At 42.7% G+C, this 17,417-nt stretch overlaps 2 protein-coding genes across 4 annotated transcripts in view; one reads left to right on the top strand and one right to left on the bottom strand.

Moving 5' to 3' along the window:
* Positions 1-1,193: 1,193 nt before the first annotated feature.
* BFAR (bifunctional apoptosis regulator) overlaps positions 1,194-17,417 on the top strand; it is an 18,821-nt gene continuing 2,597 nt past the window's right edge. The window contains exons 1-8 of one of the 3 annotated variants that reach the window (XM_014579019.4): positions 1,194-1,263; positions 1,955-2,027; positions 3,068-3,402; positions 4,768-4,969; positions 9,486-9,655; positions 13,297-13,444; positions 13,857-14,027; positions 17,002-17,204. In XM_014579019.4, the coding sequence (XP_014434505.1) occupies positions 3,122-3,402; positions 4,768-4,969; positions 9,486-9,655; positions 13,297-13,444; positions 13,857-14,027; positions 17,002-17,204 (1,175 nt within the window). In that variant the 5' untranslated portion in view covers positions 1,194-1,263; positions 1,955-2,027; positions 3,068-3,121. The other 2 variants (XM_006134130.4, XM_025190145.3) reach the window with 2 other exon arrangements.
* The window catches only part of PLA2G10 (phospholipase A2 group X), a 21,660-nt gene continuing 13,717 nt past the window's right edge, over positions 9,475-17,417 (bottom strand). The window contains exon 5 of the mRNA XM_075899328.2: positions 9,475-9,614. Coding sequence (XP_075755443.1) covers positions 9,565-9,614 — 50 coding nt within the window. The 3' untranslated portion in view covers positions 9,475-9,564. The remainder of the gene's footprint in view (positions 9,615-17,417) is intronic.

Below are 17,417 nucleotides of genomic sequence, written 5' to 3'. Positions count from 1 at the left end.
CAGCATGAATGTGATGTATGTGTGTATCACTTTACTCTTAAGAATCTGTGCCAATGAACAGTCCCAAAAGCAATACTGCTCTAGCCAACCCTTTGTCCAGGTTTGTTCCTCAACAGGTCTGAGGAAGTGAAACAAAACCAAACAGATTTTATGCACACTAGATAATGTCCGACCCTCTAGCAGTGATCTCATGAGAGAAGTGTGACATTGTACCACCATATTCTTTATGAAAATATGTTTTTGAGTAAGAATATTCCTAATTTTAATAGGTTACATGCAATATTTTGTATAAAACACATATTTGGAAAGTTTGTAATCTACTGAATATATCTAGTCAATTTGTGGGCATGTATCATGATTATTTTCCTTTATTGGGCACTGATGAAGCCATATCTGGAGCACTGGGTCCAATTCTGGGCCCCCCATTAAAAAAGGGTGTGGCTGTTCTCAGTAGTGACAGATGGCAGAGTGAGAAGCAATGGTTTTAAGTTACAGTGGGGGAGGTTTGAGTTGGATGTTAGAAAAAAACCTATTTCACTAGGAGGGTGGTGAAGCACTGGAATGGGCTATCTAGGGAGGTGGTGAAATCTCCATCCCTAGAGGTTTTTAAGTCCTGGCTTGACAAAGCCCTGGCTGGGCTGATTTAGTTGGGGTTAGTCCTGCTTTGGGCAGGGGATTGGACTGGAAGACGTCCTGAGGTCACTTCCAACCCTATGAATCTAAGGTTTGGGTCCAAGCTGGGAGCCTGTAAGAAAAGGTCATTTAGAATGTTATGGTAAGAAATTACAGGTAACAAATGTCTTAGTGTTTTAGGCTTAGCTGGCGAGTTTTGATTTGCTTTGTAACTTACTTCGATCTGTCTGCTATTACTTACAATTCCTTGCATTCTACTTTCTATAGTTGATAATCACTTCTGTTTATTAATAAACCCAACCTAATAATTGTTAGGGGCACAACAGCAGTGCACCTCTTTCGCTCTCTTCCCGTGAGACAGGGGTACCTAGTCGTTCCCACGTAAATCAGTGGGAGTGGGGAGCGAGCACTGAGTCCCCGGGGATCTCCCGCCATATCCGGGATTAGAACCTGGCGCTCCCCGTTCTTTCTCTCCCGCCCCACTCTCGTGAGAGACAGTGCGCAGGCGCGACCTCTTCTTGCCCTCTGTTCTAAAGGCTCTCTAGGCAGAGCTCTCCGCTCTACTCTATGGTTGGGAGCTCACCAATAGGGTCGTTCTGCGTGTATGCGGAAGTGCTGGGGCCCGGCGAGGTGAGGCTGAGGGGACATGTCGCCGTCACTAGTTAGCGGCGGGAGGGGGCGCCCGGGGTGAGTAGAGATCGGGGGTGGGGGACGCGCTTTTGCTCCCTCGCGTCCGACTGCCCTGGGCCGCGTGTGCTCGCCTTGCTGGCCCCGGGGGGCGAGGCGCCCGGAGAGTTTCAGCCTGGGGCTGACGCGGCTAATGGCCCGCGGGGCGGGGAGAGGCGCTGGCGGTGTCAGGCTCCCAGACAATGCGAAACAAGCCCGAAGCTCCGTCCCCGAGGCGCCTCCCGCGCCCAGGGACTAACACGGGGGCCGCCGCCCCCCGCCGGGCCTGAGTGCCGAGGGGTTGGCTCTTGTCTGGCGGCCGGGCCGGAGACTCAGGTTTTGACAGCCCCGTTCTCCCCCGCCCCCAGTGCTGCCGTCAGGCCTGGAGCGCCAGTTGTTTTGGGGTCAGAAGGAAACTAGGAGCAGGTAGGGTAGAGCGGGCTGGAGGAAAGGAACGAGTGTGGCCCCTGACTGGTTTGTGAAGAAAGGATTTGTAGTTCTGCCAGTGAATGGTGAAACAATGTGTCCTACTGAATTTCTGTAAAGGCGTTTCTGCTTTCCAAGATAAACGGGAGAATGCTTTGTAGTGTGAAAACATTTGTCAAAACCTATAAACTCTTCCTATATAAGTAATATTTCAGGTTGTCTTTCATAGAAAGCCAACGTTCTCTGCCTCACTGGGACCAAAATTGTTTCTGAACAAGGTGAATATCCTGGCTGTGTGGCAGGTATGTGTTTTGTGTAATGTTTGTGAGTTTTGTGCATATTTCCTCCTGACCAACTCATTTTGTGTCTGATCTTGGCATAAGAAAGAAGAATGTAACTTGGTAATAAACATGAGCCAAATATTTGAGAGAGCAGAAATGTTTGCAGCTACTAACATAGCAAATGAAGAAAAATAGAAGAGCCCTGTTTTATATTACACACCTGAAAAAATAAAATGACTAGTAATCTGATCAATCTAGCGTTTGTTTGGAGAAGGGGAATAATCTGACCATTTCATTTTCCCTCTAAATTTTTTCAGCACATCAGGATTAGGGTCTTCTCAATTGGTGAGACAGTAGAAAATTAAGATAACTATTTTTGCTGGGAAGATTTGTGCTTGTTGTATTTGACCATCTAATCATTGTTAGGGAAGCTAATTGGACCCCCATCATGCCTTGAAGTCTGTGCTTGTCAGCTCTTGTACAGATCTACATTTTTTGAATGGAGTTTTCCTCTGTTGGATGGTGGGGACTCTACTTGGAAATTTGCAAGTCAAGAATAGGCAAAGGGACTTAGATCACAGAATATATACCACATGTCCAGTATTTTTAGATTAAACTTTTACAATGATATTTTGCATAGTGACTTGGTATTGTGATCAAAAGAATTTTCATCAATATATAGTTTGCTAAAATAAAAAAAAAGCTAGATGCTTTCTGGTTTTTTGGTGTGGTGGTGTTTTGTGCCTTAAGGTAAAGAACAAGAAAATGTCAGGAAGCTAAGGTTCTAACTATTTTAGATGGGTACATCCAGAGTCTGCTTTTATAATACATCCTGTACAGGATACAATCAATTGAGACCAGTTAGCATCTGGTGCTGTCTGCTAGAATTGGTACTTTTTAGTAAAATTATTTTTTTCCTGGGGTGAATTTGAGCTAAAACATTGAGAATATAACACTGTATGCCACATGATAAATTTGATTGTTGTATTAATGCTCTTTCTAATACTTAATTTCTGTAGGCTTTTGTTAATGAAAAGTGTAACTATCTTCTTGTTTTGCAGAACTAATAATGACTCACATGATTTAAAGACTTTAGCCTGCTTTCTAGTGATCTGATGCACAAAGGGAAAATGCAGGAAGATGTGAAGTTACCAGGAGACAATGAGAAATTTAAAGTTAAAGCAGATACTGCTACTGAGAACAGCTGCCTGATTTCAGTTAGTGAGTTCTCTTGCCACTGCTGTTATGATATTCTGATCAATCCCACAACCTTGAATTGTGGTCACAGTTTCTGTAGACACTGCTTAGCCTTATGGTGGGTTTCCTCTAAGAAGAATGAGTGTCCAGAATGCAGAGAAAAGTGGGAAGGATTCCCTAAGGTCAACATCCTCCTCAGGTGATTGTAATGTATCTATATGATATTCCTAAAAGCAAACACCCATACAAAAATGGTTGCTTATTACTTGCTATATACTTTTGAAACCTCTCAGTAATCAGAGCTTTCTTGCACAATTTAAGGCAGGGGTGGGGCAATAATTTTTTACCAGGGGCCACTTCAAACCCCAGAAGGGGCGGGGCCAGGACACTTCTGTCCTTCCCCAACCACACTCCCTGATTGCACTCCAGAGAGACCAGCCAGGTGTTCTGAACAGCTGGGGGTTCCCTCCAGGAGCCTATGCCCCTGGTGATGGGAGGAGAGTTTGTGTGCTCTCCCCTATGCCCCCAGGTCAGTCAGGGCCTGGGGGGAAGGGGAGCACAAGAAGTCTCTCGCTCCCTGTCCCTGCCCTGCAAGGGGGCACTGCACTTAGTTTACTGCCTGCTGAGCAGTTGACTTGAAGTGACAATCCCCTTGCAGGGTGGGGGGAGCATGCAAAGTTTCCTCCTGCCCTGCCCGGAGTGTGCCTGGAGGTGGCGGAGTGGCAGGGCCTCCGCGGGCCAGATCGACCTGCTTGGTGGGTCGATTCTGGGGCCTGGAGGCCCTTTTGCCCATTCCTGCTTTAAGGCTTATACTCTCATATGTAATTGTACTGAACTGTTCAAGTAATTACACTTATTTCTGAGTAGATCTTTATTTTTAAAATGCCCCTATTTTAAAGGTTCTTAACGGTATCATACCTAGAAATAATTCTAGTTTTGAATGATCAGTGGTATTAATGCCCCTATTTTAAAGGTTCTTAACAGTATCACACCTAGAAATAATTCTAGTTTTGAATGATCAGTGGTATTAATGTGAGTACTGGTTTAGATTCGTGGGATACATTCTAATGTCACTACGGCATAATACTAGAAGTATTCATTAAGTATTTGCTGTTTTTCTGAGTTGCATACAAGTGCTGTTACTGCAATTTTAAGAGAACAGTTTTCTGAGCTGTATAAACAATATTCAATTACATAGTCTACACTGTTGTTGTGGGGCTTTACAGTTGGACTTGGCCAGTGCTATTGAATAACAATGTTAGTTGTCTTTGAGAAGAACTAAGGTGTGTCCTGACCTTTTAAAATTAGAGTAGTCGTTTTATTGCATAAACTTGTTATTCTAGTCATATATTTCTTTATAGTGAACCTTAGATTGAACATCTGAGTGCAAAACTTCGTATTCAACTTTTAACTAATATCGATTGTCAAAATCTCCTTTCACTCAAAATTTAATATGTAACTAATAAGCTATAAAATACACTTTCCAACAAAGAGTCCTAGTTTTCAATGCTGTATATTTGGATAGACTCACTGAAATATTGTAAAGTGACTGATGTTTGCCTAGGGATGCTATTGAAAAGCTATTTCCTGATGCCATTGAACAGAGAAGAGAAGACATTCAGCAAAACAATGACATAGCTCACAGCCTTGCAGCCTTCCAAAAATATGGAAATGATCAGATTTCTGCACCTCCGAATGTGAGAAGAATTAATCCTCGAGGAGGGGGGTTTTTCTCTGGAGTTCTGACAGCCCTAACTTGTGTGGCAGTAAGTTCCATCTCCATCCATTATCCAGAACACAGAAAACCAATTTCATTGTCTTAAATCAGTGTGGTCCACAGACCACTAGTAGTGCGCATCCGCTTCCAAGGTGGTCCATGATGGGAGCTCAGTTGCCCTCCTCTTCTTCCATGCACCAGGGAGCCCATGCTGCTGCTGAAGTCTTGCGGCCAGCATTCAGCCGTGGGGCTGCAGCACTAGCTCTGGCCAGTAGGCCAGACACCCTATCCTACCTTCTGGCCAGACACCCTCCCCCCAGTCCGCTCCTGGAGTCTTTCTCCTGGCCACACACTGCACCTTCCCTTGCTTCTGCTCCCTCTTCCTGGGCAGATACCGTACTCCCAGCCTGCTTCTGCAGCCCCTCTCCCTCCCAGATCCTGCATCCTTATCCCAGTCAAGCTGGGAGCCCTATCCCGCACACTGAACCCCTCATTTTTGGCCCCACCCCAGAGCCTGAAGGGGTCCATAAAATCCACTAACTCGGGAACCCCAGGAAAGTAAATCTGGCCTATGGGCAGCCCTGAACCTTAGTCCTCCCTGTCCCTTCCCCTTGCCCTGTGGGATTGGAGGACCACATGAGTGAGGGTTGGAGGGCCACATCAGAGAGGGTTGGGGGGATTTTGGAGTAGTTTCTTTTCTCACTTTTGTGATTCCCCAACTGATTTTTTTTTCTGTGGGTCAATGGCCCCCAACACAAAAAGGTTCCCCACGTTTGCCATGAATAAATAAAACATTGAAAGCATTTGTGTTGGACATAAATTAATATTTTACTTTATTTAAAATGAAGTTTGATAAACTAACATGAGAGAGTTAAAACACTTAATCTGTTTAATAATGTAATTAAACCATTCTCCCTAGCTGCAGCACTACCAAATGGCTCTATCATAATTATGTAATCAACAGCGAGTTTTCATTAGCAACTGGTGGTCTGCGAAAAGGTTTATATTGAATGAGGTAGGCCTGGGGCCAAAAAGTTTGAGAACCACTGTTTTAAATCATTGACAACACCATCAGCATTTAATTTAAGCTCAAAAAATGACACTTTTTGGGGGTGATGGGTAAGGTTGGTATTTACAGTGTATTTGAGAGAGTTCATCTGTCTGTCTGTTTGTTCAACAACCCCTCCTAAATGGACCACCAAATTTGGTATACAACTTCCTCTTATGACAATATAAAGCAATGTAAGAGTTCTTGGATGTGCCTGGAATTGGGATTGCTTCTCACAAAACCATACAGAAAAGAGGCAGGTGAAAAGGCCTGGCTGAGGGTATGTCCTTCCCCTTCCCCCCCCCCCCCCACCCGCCAGTTTGGGACTGTCACAACTCCGACCCTGCCATCCTCCAGGTGCCCTTTAGGAAAGGCTGAAACTCACCCCCCATATTCGTAGGGGGACGTTGCTGGCTGTTCCCCTTCATCAAGGAACAAGGGGAAAGTGCAGTTTGCTGCATTCCTCACTCTGGGGAGCACAGGGGCCAGATGAGCTGTGCACTTTGCTCTTATGCCCTGACAGGGATAGGATGGGGAAGAGCAAGCTGCTCTGGTATGAATTTTTTTGGGGGGGGGTGGATCACCCTCCCACACACACTCTCTTTCTCTCAGCACCTCCTCACCTCAACCCTGACTCTTGCACTCACATGCCTCCTGCAGGCCTTACCCCGTGCCCTGAGCTGCCCCTACACTCCCCCACACCCTCTGCTTTGAGTCCCCAAATTCTACCCCACGCTTACATTTCTTAGAGGTACTGTTATATCATAATCTTTTCCAACCTCCAGCCCTGAGGGAGGGAGAGTTGTGATTAGGGATGTTAAATATTAGTTAATTGAGTTGTCAATTAACTTAATGAATTATCAATTACTTGACTATTCTATAGTCCAGGGGTGGGGCTGTCAGTTAGTGCGCTCTGGCCCCACTCCTGAGGAGATCCCTGCCAGTCCACGCTGCTGCCTCTATATCAGAGGCAGCAACACAGGATGCCAGGTAGGAGCTGATCCACAATGGGAGCCAATTCAAAAAAACAGCTCCCTTCGCGGTCTCGCTGCCTGTTGCCCTGCGCTGCTTCCTCTACCAGAGGCAGTAGAGAGGACAGGGGCTGCTGCCACCCCAGGGAGGGGTCTGAGGTCCCAGACCCAGTGCAAGCCAGGACTAAGCTGGACTACTGGGCAGCCCACTAAAAAATTTACTGGTGGGTGGTGATAGTGGGGGAAGTGCATGCAGTTGATAGCATTAACCTATAAACTTTTGCTTAGTTAATTGACTACACTATTATATCCCAAGTTGTGATATGACTGTACCTGTAAGAAATGTAGTAGTGATGGACTGCAGAACAAGTAATGATGATGGCAAAACAATTTTCAGAATGGAGAGGGGTAACTAGTGGTGTCCCCCAAGGGTCTGTCCTGGGACCAATCCTATTCAACTTATTCAAAAATGATCTAGAGAAAGGGGCAAGCAGTGAGGTGGTAAAGATTGCAGATGATACCAGACTGTTCAAGATAGTCAAGACAGAAGCAGAAGGAAGAACTTCAAAAAGATCTCCCAAAACTAAGTGATTGGGCAACAGAATGGCAAATGAAGTTTAATTTAGATAAGTGTAAAGTAATGCACGTTGGAAAAAATAACCCCAACTATACATATAGTATGATGGGGGCTAATTTGGCTACGACAAATCAGGAAAGAGATCTGGGAGTTACCATGGATAGTAATCTGAAAACGTCCACACAGTGTGCTGCGGCGGTCAAAAAGGATGCTAGGAATTATTAAGAAAGAGATAGAAAATAAGACACAGAATATCTTACCGGCCCTGTATAAAACTATGGTACGCCCACATCTTGAGTACTGTTTACAGATGTAGTCTCCTCACCTCAAAAAAGATATTTTGGCCTTGGAAAGAGTTCAGAAAAGGGCAATTAAAATTATTAGGGGTTTGGAACGGGTCCCATATGAAGAAAGGCAAAAGTGACTGGGACTTTTCAGTTTGGAAACGAGGAGACTGAGGGGATATATGATAGGTATATAAAATCATGAGTGGTATGGAGAGGGTGAATAAAGAAAAGTTATTCATTAGTTCCCATAATATAAGGACTAGAGAACAGCAAATGAAATTAATGGGTAGCAGGTTTAAAACTAATAAAAGAAAGTTCTTCACGCAGCGTGTAGTCAACCTGTGGAACTCCTTGCCAGAGGAGGCTGTGAAGGCTAGAGCTGTAACAGAGTTTAAAGAGAAGCTAGATAAATTCATGGAGGTTAGGCCTATAAAAGGCTGTTAGCCAGGGGGCAGGAAGGGTGTCCCTGGCCTCTGTTTGTCAGAGGCTGGAGATGGACAGCATGAGACAAATCACTTGATGATTATCTTCGGTCCTCCCCCTCTGGGGCACTTCATGCTGGCCACTGTTGGCAGACAGGCTACTGGGCTAGATGGACCTTTGGTCTGACCCAGTACAGCGATTCTTATGTAACAAGGAGCAAGTAGTTTCAGTAGTGAAGGATGGCAGAAAAGGAGCAATGGTCTCAAGTTACAATGGGGGTGGTGTAGGTTGGATATTAGGAAAAACTATTTCACCAGGAGGGTCGTGAAGTACTGGAATGGATTCCCTAGAGAGATGGTGGAATCTCCATCCCTAGAAGTTTAAGTCCCAGCTTGATAAAGCCCTGGCTGGGATGGTTTAGTTCGGGTTAGTCCTGCTTTGGGCAGGGGGCTGGACTCAATGACCTTCTGAGGTCTCTCCCAGTCCTAGGATTCTATGATTCTAAGTTTAAGTTATTTTCATCTCTTGACTGAACCAAGATGAGCCAGAAAAATAGGATGAACATGCAATAGGATTGCTTCTCAATAAACCTTAGAGAAAAAAGAAGAAATGGATAACTTTGGAGGGGTATCTATTGGCACACTTAAGTCAATGCTTAAGGTTTTAAAACTTGAAGAAAATGACTATAGCTGGATGCTCATCTATCGTGAACAAGCAGGAGGAGGAATTAAAACAAATCTGTAAATCAGTAGAAGCAGAGTCTGCCTGGGCTGTGCCCCATTACCATTACTGCAACCACCAAGACCCCTTATTTAACCCTTACCCACTGCAATACAAATTATAAGAAAAAATATACTTGATGGAAATACCATTTTAAAAATATACTAAAACAGAAAATTTGTAAGTCTCTTTAAAGTAATCTGAGTTAAAAATTAATTTTATAAAAATAACACTTTTTGAAAAACAGTCATTTGAAGTGTGTACGTTTTCCTTTTATTTAAAAAAATCAATTAAGAACCCAAGCAACATTGGGTAAATGTGCTTAGCTAAATATACATCTGAATGCCCAATGTGGATGGACAACAATGAGTGGTGGGAGATACTGGAGAGAACTTGTCGATCTTACTAAAATTTGTATTTGTTGTGATATTTGTATGTGCTCCCTCAAACCTGCAATGCTTTTAAGTATTTGATATAAACATTTATTTATCACTGATGTTTGCATTACATTTCAAAAGGATCTCTTGGCTGTTTTGTAGGTGGTTCTACTTGGGTATCATTGGAGCTGCAGAGAATCTGAAGATGATCTTCTTGTCCACAAACCCGTTGCTAAATGGACTACTGAAGAGGTGATTCTTTGGCTAGAACAGCTGGGCCCTTGGGCTTCCCTGTATAGAGAGAGATTTTTATTAGAGAGAGTGAATGGAAGGTGAGGAAAATAAAATATCACTGACAAGAGCAGCCATAATAGAACCATTTCATTGGGTAGACTTACTTTTGTACATCATATGCTATGAAATATTTGATCACTTGGGGAACAAGATATTGACGTTCTGGTACGAAGAGCATTTTAATCCTCAGTTTAATTGACATAATTGTAATAAGGGGTATTAATACCAAGAATGTGACTTCCTTTGTTCTTTTATAGTTTTGATACGTAGTCTTTCCTGACTATATAAGCTAAAATGTTACTATGTGTTTATCACAGAGATTTGAGATTGAGTGGCTCTATACCTTTTGTCTGCTCCCAGCTTCTGGATTTAGAGCAGGGGTGGGGAACCTATGGCCTGGGGCCGGATGCAGTCCCCTGCTTGTCTGGATCCAGCCCCCAAGGCTCAGGTCTCCCCGCTCCCAGCACTGGAGAGCTTGCACTAGCATTCCAGCCCTCTTCCCTTCCCACCCCATGGGGCTGGAGCACACTCAATCTACTAGCCTGAGCCCCTCCTAGGCTCTGGTGTGCGAGAAGAATGTGGGGGTATCTTTCTGCTTCTCAGTCGGGGGATATGTAAGTGAGGGTGTGTTTTTTGTTTAGCCTTCTTACTTGTGTGCAGTCCTTGACTAATTTTTCTGTGGGTCAGCGGCCCCTGACCCAAGAAAGGTTCCTCACCAGTGTTCCCTCTTAGATTTTTCCGTGACTGTAGTAAATTTTGTCTTGTGCACCAGTATTGGAGTCATGTACACTTCTTCGGATGTGTGTCACCGTGGTAACCACCAGTGACTAACAAATCTTATACTATACAGCCGCTCCCCGACTTACGACCACCTCCACTTAAGACCATCCGCACTTATGACCAAAGCGGTCATAAATGCGGATCTGAGTTACGAACGGTAATCCGTGCTTACGAACAGCGCGGTCGCCATGTAACTCTATGGGATCCGAGTTATGGACCCAGTGTTGGTCCATAACTTGTTCGTAACTTGGGGAATGGCGTATTAGGATTTTCCTGTGGGATGACGGTGATGCCATGCGTCCCTCTGGGGAGAGGTTGAGTGGCTGCCCTACATTGTCCCCTCTCCCCGCCCCCATGATCCCCTATCAGCTCTGCACTGCACAGGCTGGAGGCTAACCCCTCCTCACACGCCGTGGGCCCCTGAGCATCCCTCTGGCAGCTGCCGAGGCAGCTGCCCAAATTTAAATTGAACTGCGTGGCTCTTCCACTGTCTGGGGTGGGGACGGAGAGGACAGTGGGAGCTGGGGGGAGAGGGGAGTGCATGGGAGCCACGGGGGTTGGAGTGGGGGGAGGGGGTGAGTGGGAGTCATGTGACTTTGGAAGCTGAAGTAGAGGGAGCGGGGGGATGTGCAGGAGCTGCATGGAATCAGGTGTGGGGAGGGGGCACGGGAGCCACGTGACCTCTTGGGGGTTGTGGTGGGAGGAGGTGACATGCAGGAGCCATGGGGGCACACAGGAGCTGTGTGGCATTGTGAGGGCTGGGGCAGCACACAGAAGCCACAGAACCTAGTGAGGGTTGGGTGGGGGAAAGGGGATTGCGCAGGACATGTGCGGCATCACCAGGTGTGAGGGGCTGCGCAGTCATGCCCCTCGCTGGCTGGGGGCTGGAGCTGTGTGGCCTCCCCCCTCACAGCAGGAGGGAAAAGGCTGGGTGCTGCGCCCCCTTTACTTTCCCCGCCAGAGGGAAGAGAACTGGGCCAGCATCGGTCTAGCCCAATCCCCCCTCCCAGCAGCTGGAGGAGAGTTGGGCCAGCTGTGACCTTGGTTCGGCCCATCCTGCCAGCCGCCTACTGCAGCCAGAGGTGGGAAAGCCAGGGCTGCTTATGCTTCGACCTAGCCCTCCCTGATTGCCAGGGTGAAAGCTAGGGCTGCTTACCCCCAGAGAGGGGTGTTGGCAAGTGTAGTAAACAGGGTGGGTTGCCACTCCCTCGTATCTTTTCTATATTTTTAAGTGTTATGAAAGAAAAAATACTAAAACAAGGGATAATTAACAAATCAAATAAATAAGGTTAATACTGCAAAATTTTCAGTATCCATGAAGGAAACTAGATGTCTGCCAAACAATGGGAATTACAAATCTGTTTAGTCTGAAGTGTTAATTATATTGTTTCCTGATAATGTGACACAAAATCATACAAATAAAAACACATTGGGGCTTCTTCACTTTCAGCATTAAAGAAGCTATAATTATGAATCAAGGAAGATACTCCAGCTATTGCTCTCCTGAGCAGTTCATTGCTTGATATGCATGTTTGTTTACTGCCCTCATACTCACTCTAAGGATGTTATGTTCAGGTGATAGACTAATTGAATAGTCGGTGCATCAACTATTTGATTAGTCAATAGGGCACTTCCACTTCAAAGGTGAAAGTGCCAAAGCCTGGGGTCAGCTGGGGACTCCTCTGCTGACTCCGGCTCCACCACTTCTTTGAAATGCCACAAGGAGCCTGACGCCATGCTCCCCGCAGCATTCAAAGCAGCAGTGCCACACAGAGCAGCTGACCCTTCGCATCCCTACCACACACTACTTCATCTCTCTCTCTTTTTCTCTCTCACATACTCTCACTCACACACACCCCTCCACCTCCATCCTTTATTCATTGAATTTTGTGCTGGGGATAGAATTTGCATCTCTGAGTCATGTTTCAGTGATTATAGCTGATATTGTAAGCAAGTAATTTTTAAACTTGTAGTACACAAGATAAATTAGATTCCTGAGAGGTTGAGAGTCACTGCTTTAATAATAGTTCATTTTGGGCTCTTAAATTTTTGAATTACATTCTTGATGGTTTTATTCTAATATCTTCAGCTATTGTATCTTGGACAACCCTGACATCAGTTATATTTGCCTTGCTCTATACTATGTCTTTCTCATGCTGTGATGAGTCAGTATCTTAACTTTTTGAATTACATTCTTGATGGTTTTATTCTAATATCTCTCAAAAGAAGATTACTGTACTCAAGGTGTGGGCTTACCATGGATTTACATATTGGCATTATATTTTCAGTCTTCTGATCTATCCGTTCCCTAATGGCTCCTACCATTGTGATCTTTTTTGACTGTTGCTGCACGCTGGCTTGCTCCTCACCAATTTATCTTGTAGTATTCCTCAGTTTGGAGGTCTTTTCTCTTCCCTAGGTTCCTCTCCCCTCCCCCACTCTTTCTATTAACTTGATGCTCCAACTCAGGATGGACGACTTAGCAGCCACTGGTGTGCACCTGGTTAAAATTACAGAACAGAGCCCTTTTCATGATTTAAAACATAAGGTCCCATGGCTTAACTTATAGTGTGATGTAAGGTAAATATGATTGAATGAATACAGTTTGAAGAATAAAAGGCAAGCTGTGTTGACTTAATTTGTTTATTTATGCTTTACTCATTTTGTCCCCACATTTGGCAGTCTTAATTTAAGTTTCTCAATGATAAGACAATAGAATGTATTTAATAGGTTTTGGCAGCTTTCTGTGTGTTTTAAAACCATAAGTTATGGGACAGGATTTAAAAAGGTGCTATCTTGGTGATTCAGGATCTAGCTATTATGTTGGAATTAAAATAGTGTCTGTTACAAAAATGGTAAGCTGTCAGTATTTACATTTCTGAAATTCTTTATTTTGTAGGCTTCTATTAACAATAACAGATGAAGAAGATTTCACAAAAACTCCTTACCATATAGAGAATAGTAGCCATAGAAAAGCCATTATTATGGAACTGGAACGTGTGAAAACATTGGGAGTTAAACCACCACAGAACCTTTGGGAATACAAGGTAAATGTTATAAAGTAGTGAACCCTGTTACTTGGAATAGGTATTCTAAAGACTATTTAGATAACTATGATGAAAACTCTTAATTCTTTATACTGAGACCAATAAGTGTCTGATTAGAATGCTAGGGATAACATGTAAATTAAAATCTCCAGAAAAGTGAATGAAAAACAGGATTCATGTTACTGGTCCAGCAATGGATGCATAGGTAAAAGTACTGTTGTATATTGCACAACAAAAGCCCAAAAAATCATAAAGTACTTCCCTGCTTTGCTCTGCTTTGAAGTAGCATTGTAAAATGTGAAGATTAAGAACTGATACAATTGTAAATGCTAAAATTTATATTTTTTCAGTGATTGTATAATACATATTTTTCATCATATGTCTTGTTGTTGAATCTTCTGATTCATTTTAGGCAGTAAACCCAGGAAAGTCATTGTTCCTGCTGTATGCACTAAAGAGCTCTCCAAGACTCAGTATGTTGTATCTATACTTGTTTGATTACACAGAAATATTTTTACCATTCATCTACACAATATGTCCTGTGCAAGAAGATGAACATGAAGCTATTGTCACAAAACTACTAGTAGGTGTTGAAAATATTTATTTATCATTATGCCAATTTCTTTAAATTGAAGTGTTTGTATTTAAAATTTGCTCCTCAAGTATGCATAGCACATTGCTTACCATTCTTAACATACAGTAAAATCTTTTATTTAAAAAAAAAATAAATAAAAAACAACCCTTCCTTGACAACAAGTAAGCTTCAGCTTATATTGTAGATGGTGTAGGTAGCATAACAGTTCAGCATTTCCACTTCATAATTCCTTGTTCTTAATTGGTTACAGTTTGGCAGTTATAAACATCCAGGTAAAAATTTTCCTGCTTCATCTTTGCTCAGGTTGACTTGGAAAAAACCCCAAACTCAATAAAATAGCAGTCTGATGCGGGAGGGCGGGTGGTGAGGTAATTACAGTTTCATCACATTTGAGGGGGCAACAATTGAAGCTGCATGGGCAACTCCCGCAACCTGATTTTGCAATCTAAACGTTTTTTTCTTTTATCATTAATTACACACAAACAAATGTTAAAGGAGACTAGACATAGCAAGTAATTCCTCTCCCAGAACTGGAAAGGCACTGCATGTGTTAATGTGGACATTTAAGAGCAAATCTTCTGAAAATACATGCAGGCACAGCGTCTAGTTAAATATCTATTGCTAATTATATTTTAAAAGTGCAATACTTTATAATCTCTTCATATGACTTTTTTTGCATTTGACATGTTACACAACTTAAAGCAGTTGTTAATTGCTTCAGTGCTTTGGGTGTCTTTTTTTTTTTCAAATGAATGTCTGTTTTTAAAACTTAATGAAAAACATTCTACTGGTCTTAAAATACATATAAACTTGTCTTTTATCAAATAAATTTTAGTCTGAATTAGTGATGTGAACATGTACCCCTATTCATGATTAACTGATGACCCTGAGCTCATGGGTTAATGTGCTTGGCAATATGCAGGCCCCCATGGCGGCATTGGAGGAGGCGGGAGCCAGTACCTGAGAGGATGGGGAGCTTGGCTCCCTGTGCATACCGGCTCCCTTGGAGCCGCCACCTCCTCCCCCACTCCGTGTGTAAACCTGTAACTGCTGAAAACTTCAGCAGTTACGTGTTTACATAAATACATTTTACCATCCCTAGTCTGAATTGGCATAATCATTGTAATTGGAGTTCATTACATTACAAAACTGATTTTTAAATACATGCATTGGTGAACTATACTCTCTTCTTTTAACACATCTGGCTTGCACTTTGAAACAAATCACTTCTAACAGTTCCTGTGTATTTTTCCAAATAGCTGTTAACTTTGAAAACATGGGATGTTTACCTAGCACACTAGATGGATAAAATCAGAACTGGAGGAATGAGTTGTAGCCTTCACGTTTGTTATCTAGAACCACTTTATTTATAGGAAAGACTGGGGTCAACAACCACCACTTCTTAGGCTACATCTAGACTACAAGCCTCTTTCGAAAGAGAGTGTCTAGACTGCAACAACTTTTCGAAAGGTAGTCTGGATGCTCTCTTTAGGAAAAGCCCTGTTTGCATTCCAAGAATGCCTTTTTTCAACAGATGCTGTGCACCTACAGCGCCCAATGATTTGGATTGCAGTTATGGGTACTCATCTTTGCAAATCACTTGTTTTATTACCCTAAATATTTATTTGTGCCCAGTTGTAAGCATCTATATTGGAAAACATATGGGACTAAAGGTTAATGGATGGAAAATAGATTTCACAGAGAAACAGTGATCAAAACTCTGCTAAGGCACAAGTCACTGTGCAACTTTTAACTGTCTTCAATTTCTGAAAAACTGTAAGATTGTAAACAATGCCGGTCCTTAAGTCTAAATCAATACAGCCAATAAAGTATGCATAAACAAAGGAGGCTCACAGGGGCAAAATTGAGGGTTGTATTAAGAGTTCATACTGTTATGAATAATGAGAATGTTTAAGCAATATTAAACCCTCATGTTTCAGGAAATAAATCAATGTCTGGTACTAGTTATGGGAAAATTCTTTATGGGCAAGTTTACTTTTGTAACTTCCCGTCACAGACTTTCTTTCTCCTTTCATTGAAACATCAAGGCTACGTCTACACTGGCGCGTTTTCCGCAAAAGAGTTTTTGCGTGAGGAGTTCTTGTGCAAAAACTCTTCCAGAAAAGAGCATCTACACTGGCATGTGCTTTTCCACAAGAGATGTGCTTTTGCGCAAAACCATCCAGGCCAGTGTAGATGCTCTCTTGCACAAGAAAGCTCTGATGGCCATTTTAACCATAGGGCTTTCCTCTGCAAGAAATTCATGTTGCCTGTCTACACTGGCCTTTTGCGCAAGAACAGTTGCGCAAAAGGGCTTATTCCTGAGCGGGAGCATCAGAGTTCTGGCGCAAGAAGCCCTGATTTCATACATTAGAACGTCAGTTTACTTGCACAAGAACACTCAGCCAGTGTAAACAGGCAGCAAGTTTTTGTGCAAGAGCGGCCGCTTTTGCACAAGATCGCACCAGTGTAGACACAGACCAATTGTTGGCTGATAGTGGAAACTGGACAATGGAAAAGATGGATCATTTGTCACATCTTGTATGGCATTTCTGGATTTAAAAATGTCCATCTTTATAAAAAAAAAATCCAGAAATCACTGTCTTCTATAAGATTGTTTTTGGCTTTTTTTTCCACTCTAATTGGTGATATATGTACTCAATCATGAATTCTAATACAACGAAGCCTATTTTTTTTTTAATTTCTAAAACACTTTGGTGATTATTGTTCACTAACAGGAATCCCGTTCATTTGGTACTTTGTTTGTAGAATATGCTTGCTTATTTGCATCCTTAATTAAAAATGTGTGTGATGGAAACTTTAGTTTTAGTTTAACTACCTAGTGTAACATTAGTGAAGATTTTTCCTTTAATGAAGGGAAAGCCATAAAGCAATGAAGGGTAAACTAAACTAGTGTGTAATTAACGTGGCCATCAATTTTTTAAAATTTTTTCCGCCTTAGGAACTTAAAGATCCTACTTGGAAACAGTGGAGAGAATTCATTGTTAAGTACTCATTTTTGCCATATCAGCTAATAGCTGAATTTGCTTGGGATTGGTTGGAGATACACTACTGGACATCACGATTTATAATTGTTAATGCCATGCTGCTTTCTGTTCTGGAGTTCTTCTCCTTTTGGAGGCTCTGGTCAAGAAGAGAATTAAAGTAAGTCTCACTCAACTTATTTAATTTTTTTATGGTTACTGTTGAAGATGTCTGTGTAGCCAGGACAAAAACTTTAAGTGTCTTTTATGCAGTCTTGGTGTATGGAATATGCTGCTAATCCTGTGTAAATAAGGTCATCTAATTGTCTTAAATTCAGTTAGTACTGTAGTTCTTGGAAGATGTTTACAACAAATTGCTATTTTTCTTAATTTT

Source organism: Pelodiscus sinensis, chromosome 15 (genome assembly GCF_052426305.1).
Source record: "Pelodiscus sinensis isolate ZL-2025 chromosome 15, ASM5242630v1, whole genome shotgun sequence".
In the NCBI taxonomy this organism is placed as follows: Eukaryota; Metazoa; Chordata; order Testudines; family Trionychidae; genus Pelodiscus; species Pelodiscus sinensis.
This window is presented reverse-complemented; position numbering and strand designations above follow the sequence as displayed.